Here is a 19,472-nt window from a genome sequence, read left to right on the forward strand (position 1 = left end):
TTATACTAATTACCACAGACTAGCTGGACATCCTCAAATTGAGGCTCGCTGAAGTAATTTACTAAACTGACTGAATTACAGCAATTTGAATTTCATATTCTTATAGTTTCTTTTTTCCCCCTTGTAAAACTTTGCTGGTCATTAAAAAGGCCACTGTTAGGCACTTTGGGTAGGATCTTTTTTTTTATGCTAGACTTGTAACGTTCTCTTGAAGCCTGAAATTGAAATTTCTCTTTCTTACCAATTTAGTCCGTTCCCATTTGGCAAACATCTTTTTTGATTCTTGCGTCTCTAATGGAGCTGAAAATTAATGTGACTTTTTTGCTTAATTCTTTGATTACGCAAAAGAATCATCAGTGATGTTAAGCATGGTTCTTTCTGCATAGTAGGGAGTTGTAACAAAAACCTTACATTTCTATAGCACCACAACTCCCAGAAGATCACAAAACACCTCCAAAAACTATACCCAGAAGGAACATCTCCACACCACGCACTCCCAGCTGGCCCTCAGGTGAAAGGCATGCTCTGACCAAATGGCATTTATTCAAAAGAATCACATCACACGAGCTCTGATGATTCGAAAGAGAGACGTAACACTTAAAGAAGGGAATTACACACAAAAGGTATCACTGAAGGAAGTGGATTTAATTTACAGCAAGATATGCAGGAAAACTTTAATAAGGATAAGAAAATCAAAATGAAAAGTCATTTCCCTTTTTTTCCCGAAAGAACTAAGGACAATTTGGGGTGCTTTCGTTTTGACTTAACCTGTTATCAAATGTGTCACAGTTCTTCCAAATGGGTTGTCACACCCGCAGTAAAAATGATGCCAATGAGTGAGGCTGGGTTAGCTGGTAACCATACTGTGATCATCTCTGTCATTAACGGTTTCTCTTGCCAACGTTACTCACGCCCCTTATCTGGAAGCCTGAGCTAATCTGCCTGGCCAACAGAAACCCTGGAAATGATTTAACTACCATCCAGTTTAAGAGAAAGAGGAAGAAATGGTCTCCTGGGAACACAGCAAATCTTGAGTTTATGATTCCTCTGCTACATGAGTTTTAAATCTACAAAGTTCATCCCATTTACAAGGCATTTAAAATTCAATCTTAGGGGCGCCTGGGTGGCTCAGTCGGTTAAGCCTCCGACTTCGGCTCAGGTCACGATCTTGCGGTCCGTGAGTTCGAGCCCCGCGTCGGGCTCTGGGCTGCTGGCTCAGAGCCTGGAGCCTGCTTCTGATTCTGTGTCTCCCTCTCTCTCTGCCCCTCCCCCGTTCGTGCTCTGTCTCTCTCTGTCCCCAAAATAAATAAACGTTAAAAAAAAAAAAATTTTAACTCAATCTTAAATCAACCAATCAATAGGTATCTATTGGGTATCAAGTACTCATTCATTCAAGAAATATTAGGTACATACTGCACCTAAGAAGCTGTGCCAAATTCTGCGGCAGCAGGGCAGGGGCCGGGGGGTGGGAACCACGATTAATAAACAATAGTCCCTTCTCTCAAAAGGCTCAAAGAGGAATTGAAAAGGGAGTTAAAAACTACAAGTGTGAAAGCACTGTGAGAAATTTAAAGACATGTGAGAAATGGTCCTCTGGGGGACTGTTACCTGCCTGAGGACGGAAAGATGTGGATTCAGTACAGGAAAAGAAATAACCACGAGAGATGTCAAATAAATAGTAAAAACAAGCAGCGCAATGAGTTCTGGAGAGGAAATCATGGCTGCTTCACGGATAAGACAGAACTGACTGGAGCGCAGCAGAGAGGGGATTCAGGCACAGGGGCAAAGATGGGGAGAAGATGTGCAGTATAAAGAAAGGGCAGAGTCCTACTTCAAGGACAGACCAACTTACTAGGACCATTTCTATAGGAAAAGAGTAAAACTAAGCATGGAAGAGTAGGCTTGTCCAAATCGTGGAGGCATTTGAATGCCAAGCTAGGAAAATAATATTATCCAACAAACCAGCTTATTACAGGGAAGCAGAGCATTTGTAATGAACCTAATATGTAGTTTGCATTTGCAATTTCTTTCTTTGATTAAGCAACGATGCTGCTACAAAGCCTGGCATATCCATCATCACCACAGCATAAGGAGTCAAGCTATTCTTCAAGAGCCCTTTCCCATGCAAGAGCTTAAAATTAGCACATTTCTACGGGACACAGGAAGGGTCTGTGGTCATTTAGCCTGCGGAATATCCTTTCTCTGTACAGTAAAATCCTAGGGGAACAGTGGGGATAGGACTGGCATTTGTGCCTACCACTCTCCTATTCCCAAAGCACCCCGGGGAGGCCAGCTTGCAACCCTTTTGGATTCTCAGGTATCTCTGAAGAAGACCCTGACCCCTCACACCAGCCCACTCTACCAAGTTTATCTGCATTCAGTGAGGGACCCTAGTGCCCCCACCTGTGCTACATCCCAGACAGAGGGGCAGTTCTATAAAATCAGCGGGGACGGGGGGGGGGGGGGGGGGGGGGGGTACCAGGTCAACCTCAGGGCAATGACTCTCCACTGTGCCCTATTATCAATCAGCAGAGCATCTAAAATGTGCCCGGGTGTAGAAAAACAAGAGATGGTTATTTCTACTCACAGCAGGTGAGCAGATCATCAGCAAGAACGCAGAATCAGAGAAGAAATGAGAAAGCCTGCAGGGATATTCAGTCTATTTCCCTAGTGATACACATTCAATTCTGTCAGGATCAAATGCCCAAGGAAATTCAACCCCATTTTCCTAGGGGACTATCCGGTAGCCCAATAATTCTCACTGTGGAAGTATTTCCTGACACTCAGTATACAGCATGCGCTTCTTATTTCTTTCTGCCGTGCTCACCTCTACTGTTGTGAAAAGGAATTCCTTCATTTCTTAGCCGAACTTTTAAAAATTCTTGTAGAACCTCCACTTCATTGCTCCCAAGTTTTACCTTTTACATTTGTATTTCCAATCACAAGCTACCTAAGCTACTTGATCAATTATTATTTCGTATTCCTTTTCTGAGAACAGCAGGCACTGCCACGTTTATCGATCCCTTGATAAAAACACAGCTGAGGAGCTCCTGGGTGGCTCAGTTAGTTGAGCGTCCATCTCTTGATTTCGGCTCAGGTCTTGATCTCGTAGTTCATGGGATAGAGCCCCACGTCAGGTTCTGCAGATGACAATGCAGAGCCTGCTTGGGATTCTCTCTGTCCCTCTGTCTCTCTCTGCCCCTCCCCAGCTTGTGCATGTGCGTGCTCGTGCTCTCTCTCTCTCAAAATAAATAAACATTTAAAACACACACACACACACACACACACACACACACACACAGTTGAGGGGCGCCTGGGTGGCTCAGTTGGTTAAGCATCTGATTCCTGATTCCAGGGTCACAGGATCAAGCCCCGTGTTGGGCTCTGCACTGAGCATGAAGCCTGCTTGAGATTCTCTCTTTCACTCTCTCTGCTCCCATGCGTGTGCACTTGCTCGCTCTCTCAAAATAAATAAACATTAAAAAAAAAATCACAGTTGGCTATAAGCAACTGCTCAATTTTACTTGGAGCTATCTGGGAAATAGCTTGAGTAACTACACCAACGTGCTCTGTACTAAACCAATGCCAACTACTGAGGACTCATAACTCTGTTGTGAGTGACTAACGTTAGAATGACGATGTTTCTTCAGTATCGTCCTATCTCCAAAAAGGTTAACATCTCTTTGCTTCCGTGCCCCTTCCTAAATATGCCAGTTCTAAAAACCACTGAACTTGCCTCATCTGAAGTCCTTAATCACTGCAGATGCTCTGCTTGGGACTTCCATCCATTTGTCTACCGTTGTGGTGCACTCGAGTTCCACACGGCATCTGGGATACTGCCTCTCCAGAACTGGGTAAACAGGGATGATCGGCCCCGGCTCCGTGATGAGATGCGGTTTTGTGCAGCATAGCCAAAAATAGCGCTGGCCTTTTTCATTGCCATATCACGTTGCTAACACATATCTAATGTGCTGTCATTTATCACCCCCGTGAGACTGGCTACTTCATGCTGAGCTTTCGTCATCTGCTATAGTGTGCCTGGAGGCCCTTGTTTTCCTTAGATGGAATCATATCCCAAGCGGTGAATTTTGCGTGTCGTTGTTCACTTTATATTTTCAAAAGCCTTCAAAACTTTTAAGTAGCTGAACAAAAAAAGGTCCACACCCCTCACTAGTGTGACAACTCTTTGACAATACCAACAAATACTCCCAGAAAGCCCAGAACTACTAAAAAAAAAATTGCAGCTTTGAATGCTATGATAATGTAATCTTATCAAGGATTAAAACTTTTAAGTGATTTGTGAGAAAATTCCCCTGTGAAGGACCCATCATCTTTTTGCAATGCCTCACTGTATTACCAACAGAGATTTGACAGCAAAAACTTATTCTGTCCATCCTTCGACAACTAGGCAATACATGCATAAAACATAGCTGGGTGAATATGATGCTATTAAAAAGTTTAAAACAGATCTCTGAATAACACATTTTCTTAAGATACTTTAAGTGAGGAGGAACTTCTTAAGACAGCATATAATTTTCGTGGCTTCCCATTAACCACGTTCCCTGGAGTTCTGAGGGTTAGAAGACGGAACAAACAGGAGAGGGTATCAGGAAACTCTTGGTAACCAACCACCCTCACTACCTGCTTCTCAGTCATGGTGTAGGCCAGGCTGGCCAATGCAAGGATCATGAGGGAAAGCAGTAAGTATCAAGTCACCTCAACTCCAATGTCTTCTCCCTACCGCTGGCCAAAATATACTTTTGGCCCTGCTCCCTCTGCTTCATTCGCTTCCTTCCAGGCTCACTTCCGGACCTGCTCACCCAAGCTTTTATTCGCTCTCCAAGCTGTCTGTCCACATCCCCTAAGGAATCGCCTGCGTCGGAAAGCTACCACCCCCGGCTGGAACAGCATGTGGGTCCCGCTCAACGAGCTGCCGTCCTACCACCCGCACATCCTGAAAAAATGCAGAAGCGAAAGAAAGGCAAGATGTGGCCTCACTGAGAGAAACTCTAGCCTCGAGGGACTGTGTAACAGGCTGCTCGTCGCAAGTGTGGAGAGCTAACTGAGCTGATGAACTGCTCAAGGAAAGACCTCGCTCCACTTTTACACTCATGAGTTTCTGAGCTGGGCCATTTGTACTGCTTCGGCTATTATCCCCAAGCAGATAGATGATCCCTATATTTCTATCTCCTGCCCTAGTCTCTCCCCTAGCCTCCCGCGTTCCATCTCTAGTCGCCTGGAGTAACCCAATTCGATGGAGATACTCTGCCAATTCAACAGGCACAAAAATACCATCTTCCTGGTCCTAACTGCCAACCACCCATTCCCAAAACTCCATCCTGACTTATGATTCTTTGTTAGAGTCGATGGTAAAAGGTTTTAGAAAATTCACTCCTCTTTCAAAATCTCTTTAACCTCTGTCCTCTTGCTTGTCACTGCCCCTGCCCTAGTCTCCCTCTTCTCTCCTGCACTGATTGAGCTTGACGTTTAACTGGGATCTCTCCATCCATTTCCTTCTCCACCAATCCATTTTGCACACCGCTTCCAGATAAATCACCCTAAAAATATTATTTTCACCATTTTACTTTATCAAAAAAGCATAATTTCTACCATCAGCTACGAAGTAATTATGCCTCCCCAAATCAGCCTCAATCTGATGAAGCCTCTAGACCCAAGTTACAAGACAATAATAATAAATAGCAAGTGACACTGTGGAAAAGCAATCAACAAAAGCCAGAATGTGGAAAGTTCTACAGGACAATGATCTGGTTTCTTCAATAAATAAACTGCAAGTGGTAAAAACAAAATGAGAGATTTAACTTACAGATTGATGGAGTTTTAAGAAACTTACCAATCACACCACATTATTTAACCCTTATTTGGATTCTGATGCAAACAAACTGTAAAAAATATATATACAATTACAACATTTGAGACAACCAGAAATTTGAACACTGACTGGATATTTTGGTGATAAGGAAATTATGTTTTTAGGTATGGCTATGTTTTCTTTTTTTAAAGGAGTCCTTATCTTTTAGAGATTCATACTCCAATACAGATGAAACAATATCATCTCTAGGATTGTTTCAAAACAGTAAAGGAAAGGGAAATGGGCAGTGGTAGAAACAAAACAGTATTACCATCAACTGATAGCTCCTGAAACTGCTGAGACTGGATGATAGGGGTTCATTATATACTTTTTTTTTTTTTTTATTTCTGAACACATTTGAAATTTCCCACAATAACAAAAATCCATAATGGTAGCTCACTGCCAAAAGGAGCAAGTCCAAACTGCCCAATTTCTTATTCAATCTCTTATCTCCAAACTTCCCAATCTCTTATTCAATCTCTTATCTCCAAATTGCCCAATTTCTTATCCCTGTCACCCAAAATTATTCAATCTTTTTTTGGTAATGCTTCCCAAAAAAACAACCAACCAACCAACCAAAAACCTCCATTCTCCCCAGCTCTCTAGCATACCACCTGCATTTTGCATTTAACCCCAACCAAATTGAAACATGCCCAGTATCCTCTTGACCATGAACTCGACGGCTTTAACCCATTCTGACCTCCTTCGCTGGTCTTCCCTAGCAATGGTGTTCACAATGAACATTATCCCTTCGAATCATAAACTGTTCTGTAATTGTCCTTGATATATGTTCTTATCTGAACTCCCTGCAAGGTTATACTTTCTTAAATCCCGTTTAATGAGTGTTTAAAAAGGAAGAAATTTCTTTTCCCCCTAAATTAAAAAAAAAGAAGTTCCGTTAACATAAATTTAGAAACCTCAAATAAGTAGTAAGTGGAGGTGGGGAAAGGCAACATAGAAAACCCCCATTCTTAATGACAGACATTCTGATGTAATTGCTTCCAATCCAAACCAAGTCTCAGGTGAAATAATGTATTTGTCCACATTCTCAACTATTCAAGTCAATAGGAATCACCTGCTTGGGATGCTACTCTAAATAAGTTGTCCAAAAGCTGTGAAGGGAGATCAGTGACAGCACAATCATTCAGTTTCCTTTTCCCTTTAAAGTGTGTATACTCGAGCATTTTCACATCTTGATGGAGTTTCAACATCTTCTCATTCGCTCTATGTCATGGAACACTGACATTCCTGAACATGCGGCAGTGACATTTCTTTCAAAATTAAACCAGATTCGCCTTTTGCGAACTTCTCTTAACCCTGAAGATTGTCTTTAATAGCTCCGGTTTTAACATGACCAAACCTCCAACATTTGCTAATGCTGGCTCTCAACTGAGAACATGCAGTAGAATCCACTGGAATCCTACTGGAACAGGCTCTCCAGGGGTGGGCCGCACAGGGAATTCTGGTTGGAATCCTCACCACTCACCAGGGTCTCTTGGTTCCTAACAAGCCCCCTGCTTCAGCCCAGGTGCACTACAGCTTGATAAGCACACCGTCATCATAGGGACCCTAACGGCATCAGTAGCGGCACAAGCCTAATGGGCACGTGGCTTGTAACACTCCCCTCTCTAAAACCTCAGACAAAACGGGACGGAGGAAGAAGGCTTGGAAGTGGTCGTGTGGATGGAAAACCTGCCATCTCTACCACTGGTTTTTCTAGACCAAGACCTAATCAGACCCAAGCAGACGCTGCCTGGGTAACAAGGAATTTAAGGAGAGCAGACTTCCCACCAGATCTACTTATTCTGCAGTTTCTGCCACCAAGTTACTGGGTGAGAGTCTGGCCCAATGTATTCAGATGCCCGTGACATGTACCTCCGGTTTCACTGGGCAGACACCTTAGCACTTGCCACATGTACACCAGGAGCTGGGGGGACACGGCGACAGCCCATCGGTTCCTGCATTAAGCAGTAGTAGTAGTGAACCTAAAACAATACAGGTTGAGCCCTGATGCTATGGAAACGGACTCCAATTCGGAGGAAGATTTCTAACTTAACGTTCTAATGCTAACTCAGTCCTGTTCACTGGGCAGCATACTATCCACTGACAAGACACAACAAAAATTCAAGGAGCGAGCAGCTTTCTGGAGACACAGTGGGAGGACTTCAATACGCCACCCAAAATAGAGACTATCAGAAAGTTTGAAAGGCTGAGAAATGAAGAAAAGCTCTTTCTGCAAGGGTAATCTCACAGGTTATCTGGCCTGGAATATCTAAAAAAAAAAAAAAAAAGCTAGTTTTACTTTAAGGTCTGGAATCCTCAGCCAACAAAATATCAAACGAAACCAAACCTAAGAAGAACCTAGTTTCAGACCTGGATTCAAAATAGAAATTGCGCGTGTCTCCTTGAAAAACTCCTCTGGGGGCGCCTGGGTGGCGCAGTCGGTTAAGCGTCCGACTTCAGCCAGGTCACGATCTCGCGGTCCGTGAGTTCGAGCCCCGCGTCAGGCTCTGGGCTGATGGCTCGGAGCCTGGAGCCTGCTTCCGAGTCTGTGTCTCCCTCTCTCTCTCTGCCCCTCCCCCGTTCATGCTCTGTCTCTCTCTGTCCCAAAAATAAATAAAAAACGTTGAAAAAAAAAACTCCTCTGGGTCACAGATCACCACCAATAAGATTTGTCGATTTTCTTACCTGACAGCAAACTTCAAGTTCTCTCTGGGTGAGGTTAATTTTATCACCATTTAAACATTTATGTGGCAGTTAACAAAAGGAAAGTGATTTTACATTCTGTGTGTGTTACTCTCCAGAAAAAGAGATCAAGGCCCTAAAAAGGGAATTGACTTGTTCTGGGCGTCACTGTCAGGGGTAAACAGAGTAATTAGAACTGCCTCCACCTATAGAACGCTGCTTAGCACACCGAAGGGTTACACGTTTCAGCCGGCAACGGCGAAACAGACAGTTTGTTTTACAAGGAGATATGAAAGAGGGAGATTTCTTTTTTAGAAATCCTAACACCCGTTCAAAGTGATGCTCTTATTTCCTGTTGGGCAGAATTCCACAAGAAACAGAGTATTTTGTTTCCAGTGTACCTTAGTCTTATGCACTCGAAAATGTGCAGCCAACAGTATGACAGGCATGTCACCAAGTAGGTGACATTTTGGAAGGTGCTGCCGCTGCTCAGAAGGGTAAAAACATGTATTTCTATTATCACAGTTTCAAAGAGAGTGTAAAACTGAAAAAGGAGTGCAGCGGTGTGTGGTCACAGGGCTGACACCAGCAGAAAACTCTGACACCCTGTTACTATGATAGCTACAGCCTTGTCTCCTCGCGAGGCTGTCTCCAGACACAAACACACCGGGACAAACGAGCCTTTCAACTGCAGGATGGATTCTGCCTGCTGGGGGAAGCCCAGGTTCCAGTGGAGAAAAACTGCTGAAGTCTTTAAAAGATCAAAAATTATTTTCTTTTCTGAGATTTAATAAACATAAGGGCGTTTCCACTTTTTAGCAAGAAACACTTTCCATTCAAAGAAACGCAGATACTCAAACTCTACTTACGTGACTCCATTCGCCACGTGATGCCATCACCTCCACTCAAGCCTGGCGCACACTTAACTGCAGGTATCTATTAGTTCGCTCCCTTATTTCATTCTCCAGGAATGATCTTTAACCCAAAGAGCATGCCACCACCAAGTATGTGAGAGCTAAACTGGCCGGAGCATAAAACTCTAGAGGAACTTAAGCCAAGAGTCTTTTTGAAAGCCTCCGTGTTGGTTTAGAAAAAACCATTCCGCCGTGTTACCACTCCCACAAGATCCCTAAGAATGACTTTAGTGGAAAAACATACACTGCTTCAGGTCCCTCCTCACTTTGCCAGTGAGCTCTCTTGTGTTCACCTTTATTCCCTAATGCCTAGCATGTACCTGGCCCCAATAACAATACTAAACCATCGTTAGTCTCTGTCACATTGGAAACCAGATTCCTAAGTCGACGACACAGTTTTGTAGAATTCCCAAGACTCCCAAACGGCTTACAAATCCTGCTCTCCTTTGTATTCCTTTTCCATACCCCGTGGGAGCCTGTCTTGTTTATTTCACTATTAGACAATACCTCCAGTAATATCCGCAGACTCTCCACTTGCCTACAGAACAGCTTCCCTGCATTAGTCTCTAGCTTCTCCGCTCAGTCCATTTCAACGCCAGCACTGATCCTACTTTATCTCATCACACCCCAATCAAAATCCCCAGTGAGCCAATAGTACTGAAAACAAAGGTCCCCAAACTTCAGCACACACACACACATCTCCCAAAAGGCTTCTTAAAACACAGATTATATGGCCACATCCCTGGCGTTTATGATTTGGTGAGTGTAAGTTAAGGATAAAAATCTGCACTTTTGGGAAGCCTGAGTGGCTCAGTCGGTTAAGCGTCCCACTTCGGTTCAGGTCATGATCTCGCAGTCAGTGAGTTCGAGCCCCGCGTCACGCTCCGTGCTGACACCTCAGAGCCTGGAGCCTGCTTTGGATTCTGTGTCTCCCCTGCTTGTGCTGTGTCTCTCTCAAAAATACAGATTAAAGGGGCGCCTGGGTGGCGCAGTCGGTTAAGCGTCCGACTTCAGCCAGGTCACGATCTCGCGGTCTGTGAGTTCGAGCCCCGCGTCAGGCTCTGGGCTGATGGCTCGGAGCCTGGAGCCTGTTTCCAATTCTGTGTGTCTCCCTCTCTCTCTGCCCCTTCCCCGTTCATGCTCTGTCTCTCTCTGTCCCAAAAATAAAATTAAAAACGTTGAAAAAAAAAAAAAAAAATTAAAAAAAAAAAAAAAATACAGATTAAAAAAATTTTCTAAATAAGAAATTAAAAATCTGCATTTTTAATATGTTCCCCCAGGTAACACTGGCCCAAAGCAATGGTTCCCAATTATAGGATCCTAAACATATATAACAAAACCACCTTAAGAACAAAAAAAACAAAACAGAAAAACAAAAATAAGCCTACAGAACCCAGCCTTTATCCATAGTGATTCTCATTCAAAAGGTCTAGGATGGGGCTAGGAATCAAACCCTGGGTATATCAAACGCACGTCCAGCCTCAGAAACCATCAGTCTGAAAATTAATCACAAAGCCTATGGGTGACACTAGAGGTCTTCCACAACCTGTACCCAAATCCACCTACAAACTTATCTAGTCCACAAAATAAGCCCTCGCTTACAGCTAAGCCATTCTTTTTCTTATCTCTGAATACCATTTTCCATTCTTTCTGAGCCACTTAACATCCTTTCATTTGCCATTCCCGCTACCTAGACGGCCATTCCCATCTCTCCTCTGTTCCTGTGACTCCTCCAAGAATCAGCGTATCCTCAACCTCAAAAAACAAACAAAACAAAGCTTTTCTGGTCCATTCCACATGTTTTAGAACAATTGTATGACACACAGCGCCACCTACCTTCTTACATTTGGCAACATCAGTTCATCCGTGTGTCTGCCACTGTGTACCCAATTCATTGACGGGTGTGTAGCCTGATATTATTCAGTAACCTGTACCCTGAATTTCTGAAGGAACTAGAGAATACAGCACACTGAAAACAAATTGAAAAGTTGCAGAATGATTTTTATAGTATAGTAACAATGTAAAGTATGAACTTCTTATTCAAAAATGCTTCATTCTCAAATCTGCGGGTTAATAAAAAAGAGCAGAATGGACCATTAAGAGAACAACCAGAGATTAATTCAAGTGATGACTAAGATCATTCTTCCAACATATGTCTAAGAAAACAAAAGATGGGGGCAGCAAAGCAGATAGGTAAGAGGAAGAGAAAAATGGACTAAAAGGAAAGAAGAACATGGTTATACCTCAATCTCAAACCAATCAAACACAGTAAGTGAAAGGAAATAGTATTTCTATGTTAGACACCTCACCTTGTGCTATTAGATCAGTTTTAGTTTTATGTTCTTTATCTGTCAAATAGCTTATGGCAGTGATACATGAACACATCAACATCAAATAGTAACAGTCTTTCCAAGTGTATGACTTGGGCACTACCAGTTTCCTGGGAGCTGTAACACACAACAGGAGCCCTCTTTCCTGACTTAAACATGTCTTGGGGGTAAAAGCAGTGGGGAATGGGAAGAAACTGCAAATGGACACCAAGTTTCTTTTTAGGTGTTGAAAATATTCTAAAATTATATCATGGTGATGGTTGTACAACTCCACAGATATACTAAAAACCACTGAAATCTACATTTTAAATGCATGAATCTTATGCCATGTAAATTCTATTTCAATAAAGCTACTTAAATAGGCAAAACAAGTAACTCATTTCATAATATGAAGGTAGGATCCCCAAATCATTCTCCTGAAACAACATATGTGAAACGTATAAGTCATTTAATAAGACACAAACACATATTTTAAATCATGTTTACGTTTTGGCTGTTAATGTCTGAGCGAACTTAAAGTTCCTTAGTATATTATAAACATTTTCAACATAAAATTATGTGTTTTGTTTTCAAAAGTACGAGAATTGTATACATTTAACATATCCAAAGTAAGTAGAGCTAAGGCATATATATCTTTGTTCATAATCATAATTCTTCATGATAGTATTATAAATAGGATCCTAATAGGCTTAAAGTTGTTTTCAACTTAGAACATCTATCTAGCCTAAGTTGGTCAAATATCAGAGATCATAAGAATTTATAAAGTATTTCATAACCTTGCAAGAGTAGGTTTTAATAGTCGATAAATACTTTCTGGGGCTTCATGTATTCAAGTTTTAAACGCCATAAGTACCAGGACACAAAGTAATTCCATCTGATAATATTACATATTCTAATAGAGTCCAACATGTTTGCATAATACAAATTACTAGTATTCCACGGTATGTCTCTTTCCATTCATACACCTTAATCTATCTATATCTTTATATTTAAAGAGGATTCTTTTTTCTTTTTTTTTTTTTGAGAGAGAGAGAGAGAGAGAAGAGCAGAAGGAAAGAGAATCTTTTTTATTTTTTTAATGTTTTATTTTTGACAGAAAGAGCACAAGCAGAGGAGGGGCAGAGAGAGAGGGCAACAGAGGATCTAAAGACAGCTCTGCACTGACAGCAGCAAGCCTGATGTGGGGCTCAAACTCACGAAGCACGAGATCATGACTGGAGCCAAAGGTGGATGCTCAACCCACTGAGCCACCCAGGCGCCCTGGAAAGAGAATCTTAAGCAGGCGCCATTCCCAGCGTGGAGCCCCAGGTGATCGTGAGATCTTGACCTGAGCAGAAATCAAGAGTCAGATGCTTAACGGATGGGGCCACCCAGGCAACCCTAAAGAGGATCTCTCTTTTTTTTTTTTTAATGTTTATTTATTTTGAGAGAGAACGGGAAAGAATCCACGTGTGCATGCACACACGAGTGTACCAGAGGGGCAGAGAGAGAGGGAGAGAAACAATCCCAAGCAGGCTCCACACTGTCAATACAGAGCCTGACACAGGCCTCCTTCCCACAAACCGTGAGATCATGACCTGAGCTGAGATCAAGCGTCAATCAACCAACTAACTGAGCCAGCCAGGGCCCCCTAAAGAGGATCTGTAAAATCCAAAATCAGGAACTCGTATTAAAAGACAGGGCCATGTTCTTCAAAATGCCAGGGAGAAGTTAGTGGACATTTTTATCATGGGTTCCTTCTTAGCGTTGTGTCTTTTTTTCCTCTGGCTATCTTTAAGACTCCTTTGTTCTTTGGTTTTCAGCAACCTGGTGATGATCTGTCTAGGCATTGGTTTTCTCTAGGTTAAAGCTGCTTGGGATTTGTTGGGCTTGTTGAATCTGTGGGTTTATGTTTTTCAATAAATTTAAAAACTTTTGGTCATGATTTCTTCCAATAATTTTCTGCCTCAGTATCTCTCTTCCCTCTCCTCTGTACCTGCAACTACCACGTTGCATGATATTGTCCCATTATGGACAATATGGCCTTGTTCATTTCTCCTTGCAGTTGGCTTTCTTCCTGTGCTTCCTTTTGGATCACTCTGATTTATTCATCTTTGAGTTCCCTGGTCTTTTTTTCTATAGCAGGCATCTGCGGCTAAACCCATCTTGTGATTTGTCCATTTCAGATATTAATTTTTATTAATTTTCTTACTTCCCAGTTAGAGTCACATTTTTCTGCTTTCCCACAAATATAATTGTATGCTGGACACTGTAGATGCTTCACTAGTGAAAATGTGGATTATATTGCCTTACTTCAGAGTGAGTTTTGTTCTGGCCAGCAGCTGATGTACAGGTGGATCAGGCTGATGCTGGAGAGACTTGGTTATGCAAGATCCAGAGTAACCCCTCCCCTACAGCTGGAATAGTCCCTATCCCTGAATCACAACCTTGCTGAGGCCACATCTGAAAGCATGGGGTGTTCAGCAGGTTCTCCCCACACTGACTGAACTCCAACATCCAATTTCCAATCATCTGGCAACGTCTGGCATTTCCATTCAACTCACGGTCCCACAGTGACGGTTTCCTGCCAAGCTTTGTGGTGTCTGCATCACTCGGTTTTTGACCAAAGGCTCAAAGGCACTCTTTTCAGGCTGACAGGGTGCCTCCTCTGTGTGATCCTCTCTTCCCCACTACCCTACGCCACAAATTCCAGCTGCCTCTACACCTCCAAACTCTCATCTCTGTTCCCTTTGCTTAGAGACTCCGCTGCTGTCTGCCTACGTTCCACTTCCTTGGGCCATAGCACGGCAGGTGTCCCCCAGGAGGAAGCCAGGATGAACGTGGAATCCACCTCATGTGTTCTCTGCTTTGAACTGAAGGTGTGGACTGAGTCCACCCAGTTGTAGAGCTGCTCACATCATTTCATCATGGCTAGAACCAGAAGTCCCTCATTCTAACTATTTCTGAAATGGCTTTAAAATCTATGATCCTATTTCATCCTTAAAATAAAAAGGTGACCTGAAAAGCACCTATTTCCATGACATTAGCAAATCAAGATATAAAACACTGTAAAACCAGTGTCTAGGCAATAAAGACATTTTATTCAATACACAAATGTTCCTCAAGCACCTACTATGGACACGTGGTAATTGACAAAGGAACAAAAGGGACTCGGGGGATGTAGTTGCAACCTATAATCTTTCCACTGAGCCAGCAATAAAGCACCCAGACTGCACCAAAAAAAAAAGTCTAATGAATGAGTAAGCAAGAATCCATCATTCAATCCATCAGGAGCATACCTATACTCTTAAAAATGACTACAATTTAGATTCGTGATTTATTTTTTCCGGCAAGTATTCCTATTTGCCATGCAAGAAATTTCATTCCCACACAGTTATATTTTTCAATTCCCTACGTATACTTTTTTTTCACATTAGTAGGGACTATCTAACCAAGTCACTTCTATTTAGCTATGTCAAATTTGCTTCGGCTACCTCTTAATCGTATTTCCAATTCTCCTGTGGCCAAATCAAATATATTTGCCTGGCACTTGGAGACAGCATATAATAAAATTTCTAAATACCATCTCTGCAGCATCATACCAAACAGTAATATCATTGCTCCAATCTTCAGCAAATCAAAGTGATGCATTTATTCCTTACAGTAATTTTCATCTCTCAAAACAAGCTCTTGACCGGTCATTTACCTCAATATATGCAAGAGATGACTGTACGAAAACGGCCATAAAACTAAGCTACATATGTTTATAAAATACTGTCTAAGAACATTTTAACACTGATTACCTTAATATAGGACTAATTCCAGTGCAGTAAAGCACTTTACAACAGAAGGCCACATACTGTACCTCCTTGATGGCTACATATTGAGAATCTCCTCATTTTCAAGCCTGGCAAAAAAAGTTAAGAGGTCTTCTGAAGATGACAGAAGTTGATGACATCAGCAGCATCCCCTTTCAATAGTAACATTATTCTCTCACTGTTTATGAGCAAGGGAATATCTTAGGTGGTAGATATTTCGTTCCAACCTGTTATTCTGAATCGAGACGGCACCACGTGTAAAAGGACCTTTTACCTGCAGAACATCTTGGATCTTCATCCACACGTCCGCCATATCGTACAATTTGACCTCTTCCTGCTGGGCCAGCGGGGTCACAACGGTGTCCTGCAGGTACCCCAGGACCACGGAATGTGCAGTGGCTACAGCGTTAAACTTGTCAAATAGCAACTCCAGCAGTTCTAGAAGTAGCCTGGGGGAAAAAAAGAGATAACGTTGACATACGCACGCGCACGCACACGAGGATGGCTCACAAGGGCCCACACAAAAACCATCAACCTGCGGGGAAGCAACGAGCCACCATGGATAGAGCACATGAGATTTCCACAGACGGATTTCCAACAGTTGTAGGATCTAAGCAGCTTTGGAAATCTAAGCCTCAGTTTCCTCTGCTGTAAACTGGAAGCGACGTAAGAATCTAAAAACCAGTTGCAACGTCCCTAAACCAGCTGGAGCAGCTCAGTAAACACATTCCCTTTTTATCACATTTCAGTGATCACCACACTGCTACTCTGTATTCATACAGGCAGTTTCTCCAAGAAATTCAGGCAATTTTTCAGACAACAGCTCAGATGTTACACAGAATATGCTATTTCCCCAGCAATAAATTGGGCACTTTTGTAAGGATACTAATCCTTTTAGTCATGGAAAGCTGTGCCTACCACTCAAACGTATGGCCGAAGTCGCCTGAAAAAAGATACACACCTGCCGAGCAATCTGACTTTCACCACAGGGAGCAGCTTAGGCATCTGCATTATCTCATTTTTCATAGTGAGAGATGCTGGACACATATTATTACATCAATTTTATATACTCAAGGACACAAAATGAGGTTGCGAGGCAGCTGAGCCTAGAACAAAAGTGGATTTCCATGTCAGTGCATTTAGCCACGTACCTCTCACTATAGTTCTAGAATGTAGATATGTATTCACAGATAGTTCGAAGCTTTATGTCAGGAATGCCAAGTAATTCCTCTATCACGGAGGCTTACAGCTGCACTGATCACCCAGGCTTCGAAGCATCCTTTCCTCCTCTGAACTTGTATTTCATCCCACTTGTAAGGTGCTTATACGTGCCTCATAGATGTGACTCGATAAATGCGGGTCACAGGTATTTATATAGAGACATTCTAACTCCCTTCTTCATTATTAGTCTTTCAGTGTAGGAACTGCTTTATGCATCTCCGTATACTCAAGGGCATTTAAAACAGTGATCAGCAAATATTTGCTGAATTTAATGTGTATACCATGAAAGAGTCTAGAAAATTCGGAAATGTGACCTTTACTGTATATTGTGGGCTCTCGGTTTGAGATTTCCTAAGTGGACTTAGAAACCAGCCTGAAAAGTAGAAAAGGAAAGCAAAAGAGCTTGTCAGCAGTGTCCATTAACAAGATTTTAGTGCCATAAATAAGAGGTGATAACTACAATTTCATCAAAATGTAGAGCATATTATCCATTCCTATGGCTACTTTACTGCCCAATTACGATAATTAATGTGCCAGTATGACACCCAATAACTATCTTATGATAAAACCCTAATATCTGTTTGACGTTTCAATTCAGATGAGACAGAATCAATAAAAATTTATGTAGTACTCCCAGTTTAGAACACAAATAATCCAGAAATTAAACATTGTATTTATAAATAGGAGCCATTCTACCTTTGGAATTACTTTTTTTTTTTAATCTTTGAAAGGTCAAGTCCCATTTATGCTCACATATACCTAAAACAATTCTTTCTCATCTGTGTTACTGAAGAAATTCTCAAATATCAGCAGAGGGGTACAAAGTACAGGAAGACGTGCCTAACGTAAGAGCCAAAATAGCTAATTCATCGTAGGGAAATGATCTGCATAAAACAGATACCTGGCATCGTACAGAGTAAATTCCTGATGAAGTGAAGATTCTACTTTCCAGATATTTAAGCTAAGTATGTAAGTCTGTGGTTCCCAAATATCAATCCACGGACCACAGTGTACTTTTCAGTGATAGCAAAATAAGAAAAACAGAAACATATATTAACTTTTCACAAACGTAAATTAATTTGGTATTTTGAGCACTCTCCTGATAGGAAAAATCTCCAGTTGCTTTCTGTCATGATGGCAATTACATTGCCAAAATGTCCTTGACAAAATTAAAACTGAATAACCTCATATTACACCCTAACAGTTTTGAAGTCATATTGATCCAGGACATCCAGAAGCCTGAAGCACACTGGTGTCCAATTTCCCAATGGCACAAAGCTCCAGGTAAAAGCCTGCACACCAGCAACGAAGCAGAAAACGCTGGAAACGCAGTGGCTCCTCTGCATGGAGGGGCGCTGCTGTCTGATCATCTCCAGGGCCACCAAGCTCCATGACTGCACATCTTGACCGCCGCTCAAGGACACGAGCAGCTCGGCAACCTGGGACAGTGCTCTATTTAGAAAAGAGACCCAGCAGGGAAGTGAAGTGTAAGATGAGATCCATGGTATCTGTGAGCATCGTGGAAACAGCAGTCCTTTGATAAAATGCAGACTCATTGCCAGCTTCTCTCATTCCTGGACAATCAAGGCCAAGACAGACCTGCTGCAGTATGACCATCATAGCCTTAACACAGGCCTCACAGGGAAGAAGGAAGGGAGAAGAGAAGGGTTGGAAGTGGAAACATTCTACCAGCTCTACCTACATTTGAAACAGTGACCCATTTCAAGGAGAGGGATGCTCTCCTCTGCCTTACCACAGCATGACTATGGCAATATTAATAAAACCCGCGGTTCTTACAGCAAAACTAAAGACATTTGTGCTGCAAATGATACCATCAGTAAAGTGAAAAGACAACCCACAGAATGGGTGAAAATATCTGAAAACCATTTATCTGACCAAAGACTTGTATCTAGAATACCTAAAGACCTCATACAACTCATAATAAAAAGATAAACAACCAAATTTTAACATCAAGAGTTTGAATATATTTCTCCAAAGAAAATCTACGAATGACCAATAGGCAAACAAAAGACATTCGACATCATTGGCTATCAGAGAAATGCAAGTCAAAACCATAAGATCCCATTTCAGCCCATCAGGATGGCTATTTTCAAAATGACAAACAATAAAAAGTGTTGGTGAAGATGCAGAGAGAAACTGGAACTTTCCATACAGCGCAGGTAGGCGTGTAAAACACTTCAGCTGCTCTGGAAACCTGTCTGTCACTTCCTCAAAACATTAAACATACAATTACCATACGAACCCAGGAATTCCATTTCTAGGGATAGCCCCGAGAAAAATTAAAAAATACACGTGCACAAAAACTTGTACACAAATGTTCATGGCAGCATGATTCCTAGTAGTAAAATACTATACTAGTAAAATTGTAAAAATGGAAATCATCCAAATATCCATCCACTCCTGAACAGACAAACAAAATGTGGTATATTCATACAATGGGTTCTTATTTGGCTATCGACGGGAAAGAAGTGTGGGTGCATGCTACAATATGGAAGAATCTTGAAAACATACGTAGGTAAGTCACGGAAGATACGAATATTTATAAAAAATATCCAGAACAGGCAAATGACAGAAAAAGAAAATATATTCATGGTTACTTCGGTGGGTGGGAACTGAGTACTAAAGCATATGGGGT

General features: G+C 42.0%; 1 protein-coding gene across 4 annotated transcripts in view; it reads right to left on the reverse strand.

The window, feature by feature from the left end:
- Positions 1 to 19,472, reverse strand: part of EXOC4 (exocyst complex component 4) — a 761,449-nt gene that overhangs the window by 642,382 nt on the left and 99,595 nt on the right. For all 4 annotated transcript variants that reach the window (XM_058728677.1, XM_058728676.1, XM_058728678.1 and 1 more), the window contains one exon: positions 15,870 to 16,044. In XM_058728677.1, coding sequence (XP_058584660.1) covers positions 15,870 to 16,044 — 175 coding nt within the window. The remainder of the gene's footprint in view (positions 1 to 15,869; positions 16,045 to 19,472) is intronic.

This window comes from Neofelis nebulosa, chromosome 4 (assembly GCF_028018385.1).
Source record: "Neofelis nebulosa isolate mNeoNeb1 chromosome 4, mNeoNeb1.pri, whole genome shotgun sequence".
Lineage (NCBI taxonomy): Eukaryota > Metazoa > Chordata > Mammalia > Carnivora > Felidae > Neofelis > Neofelis nebulosa.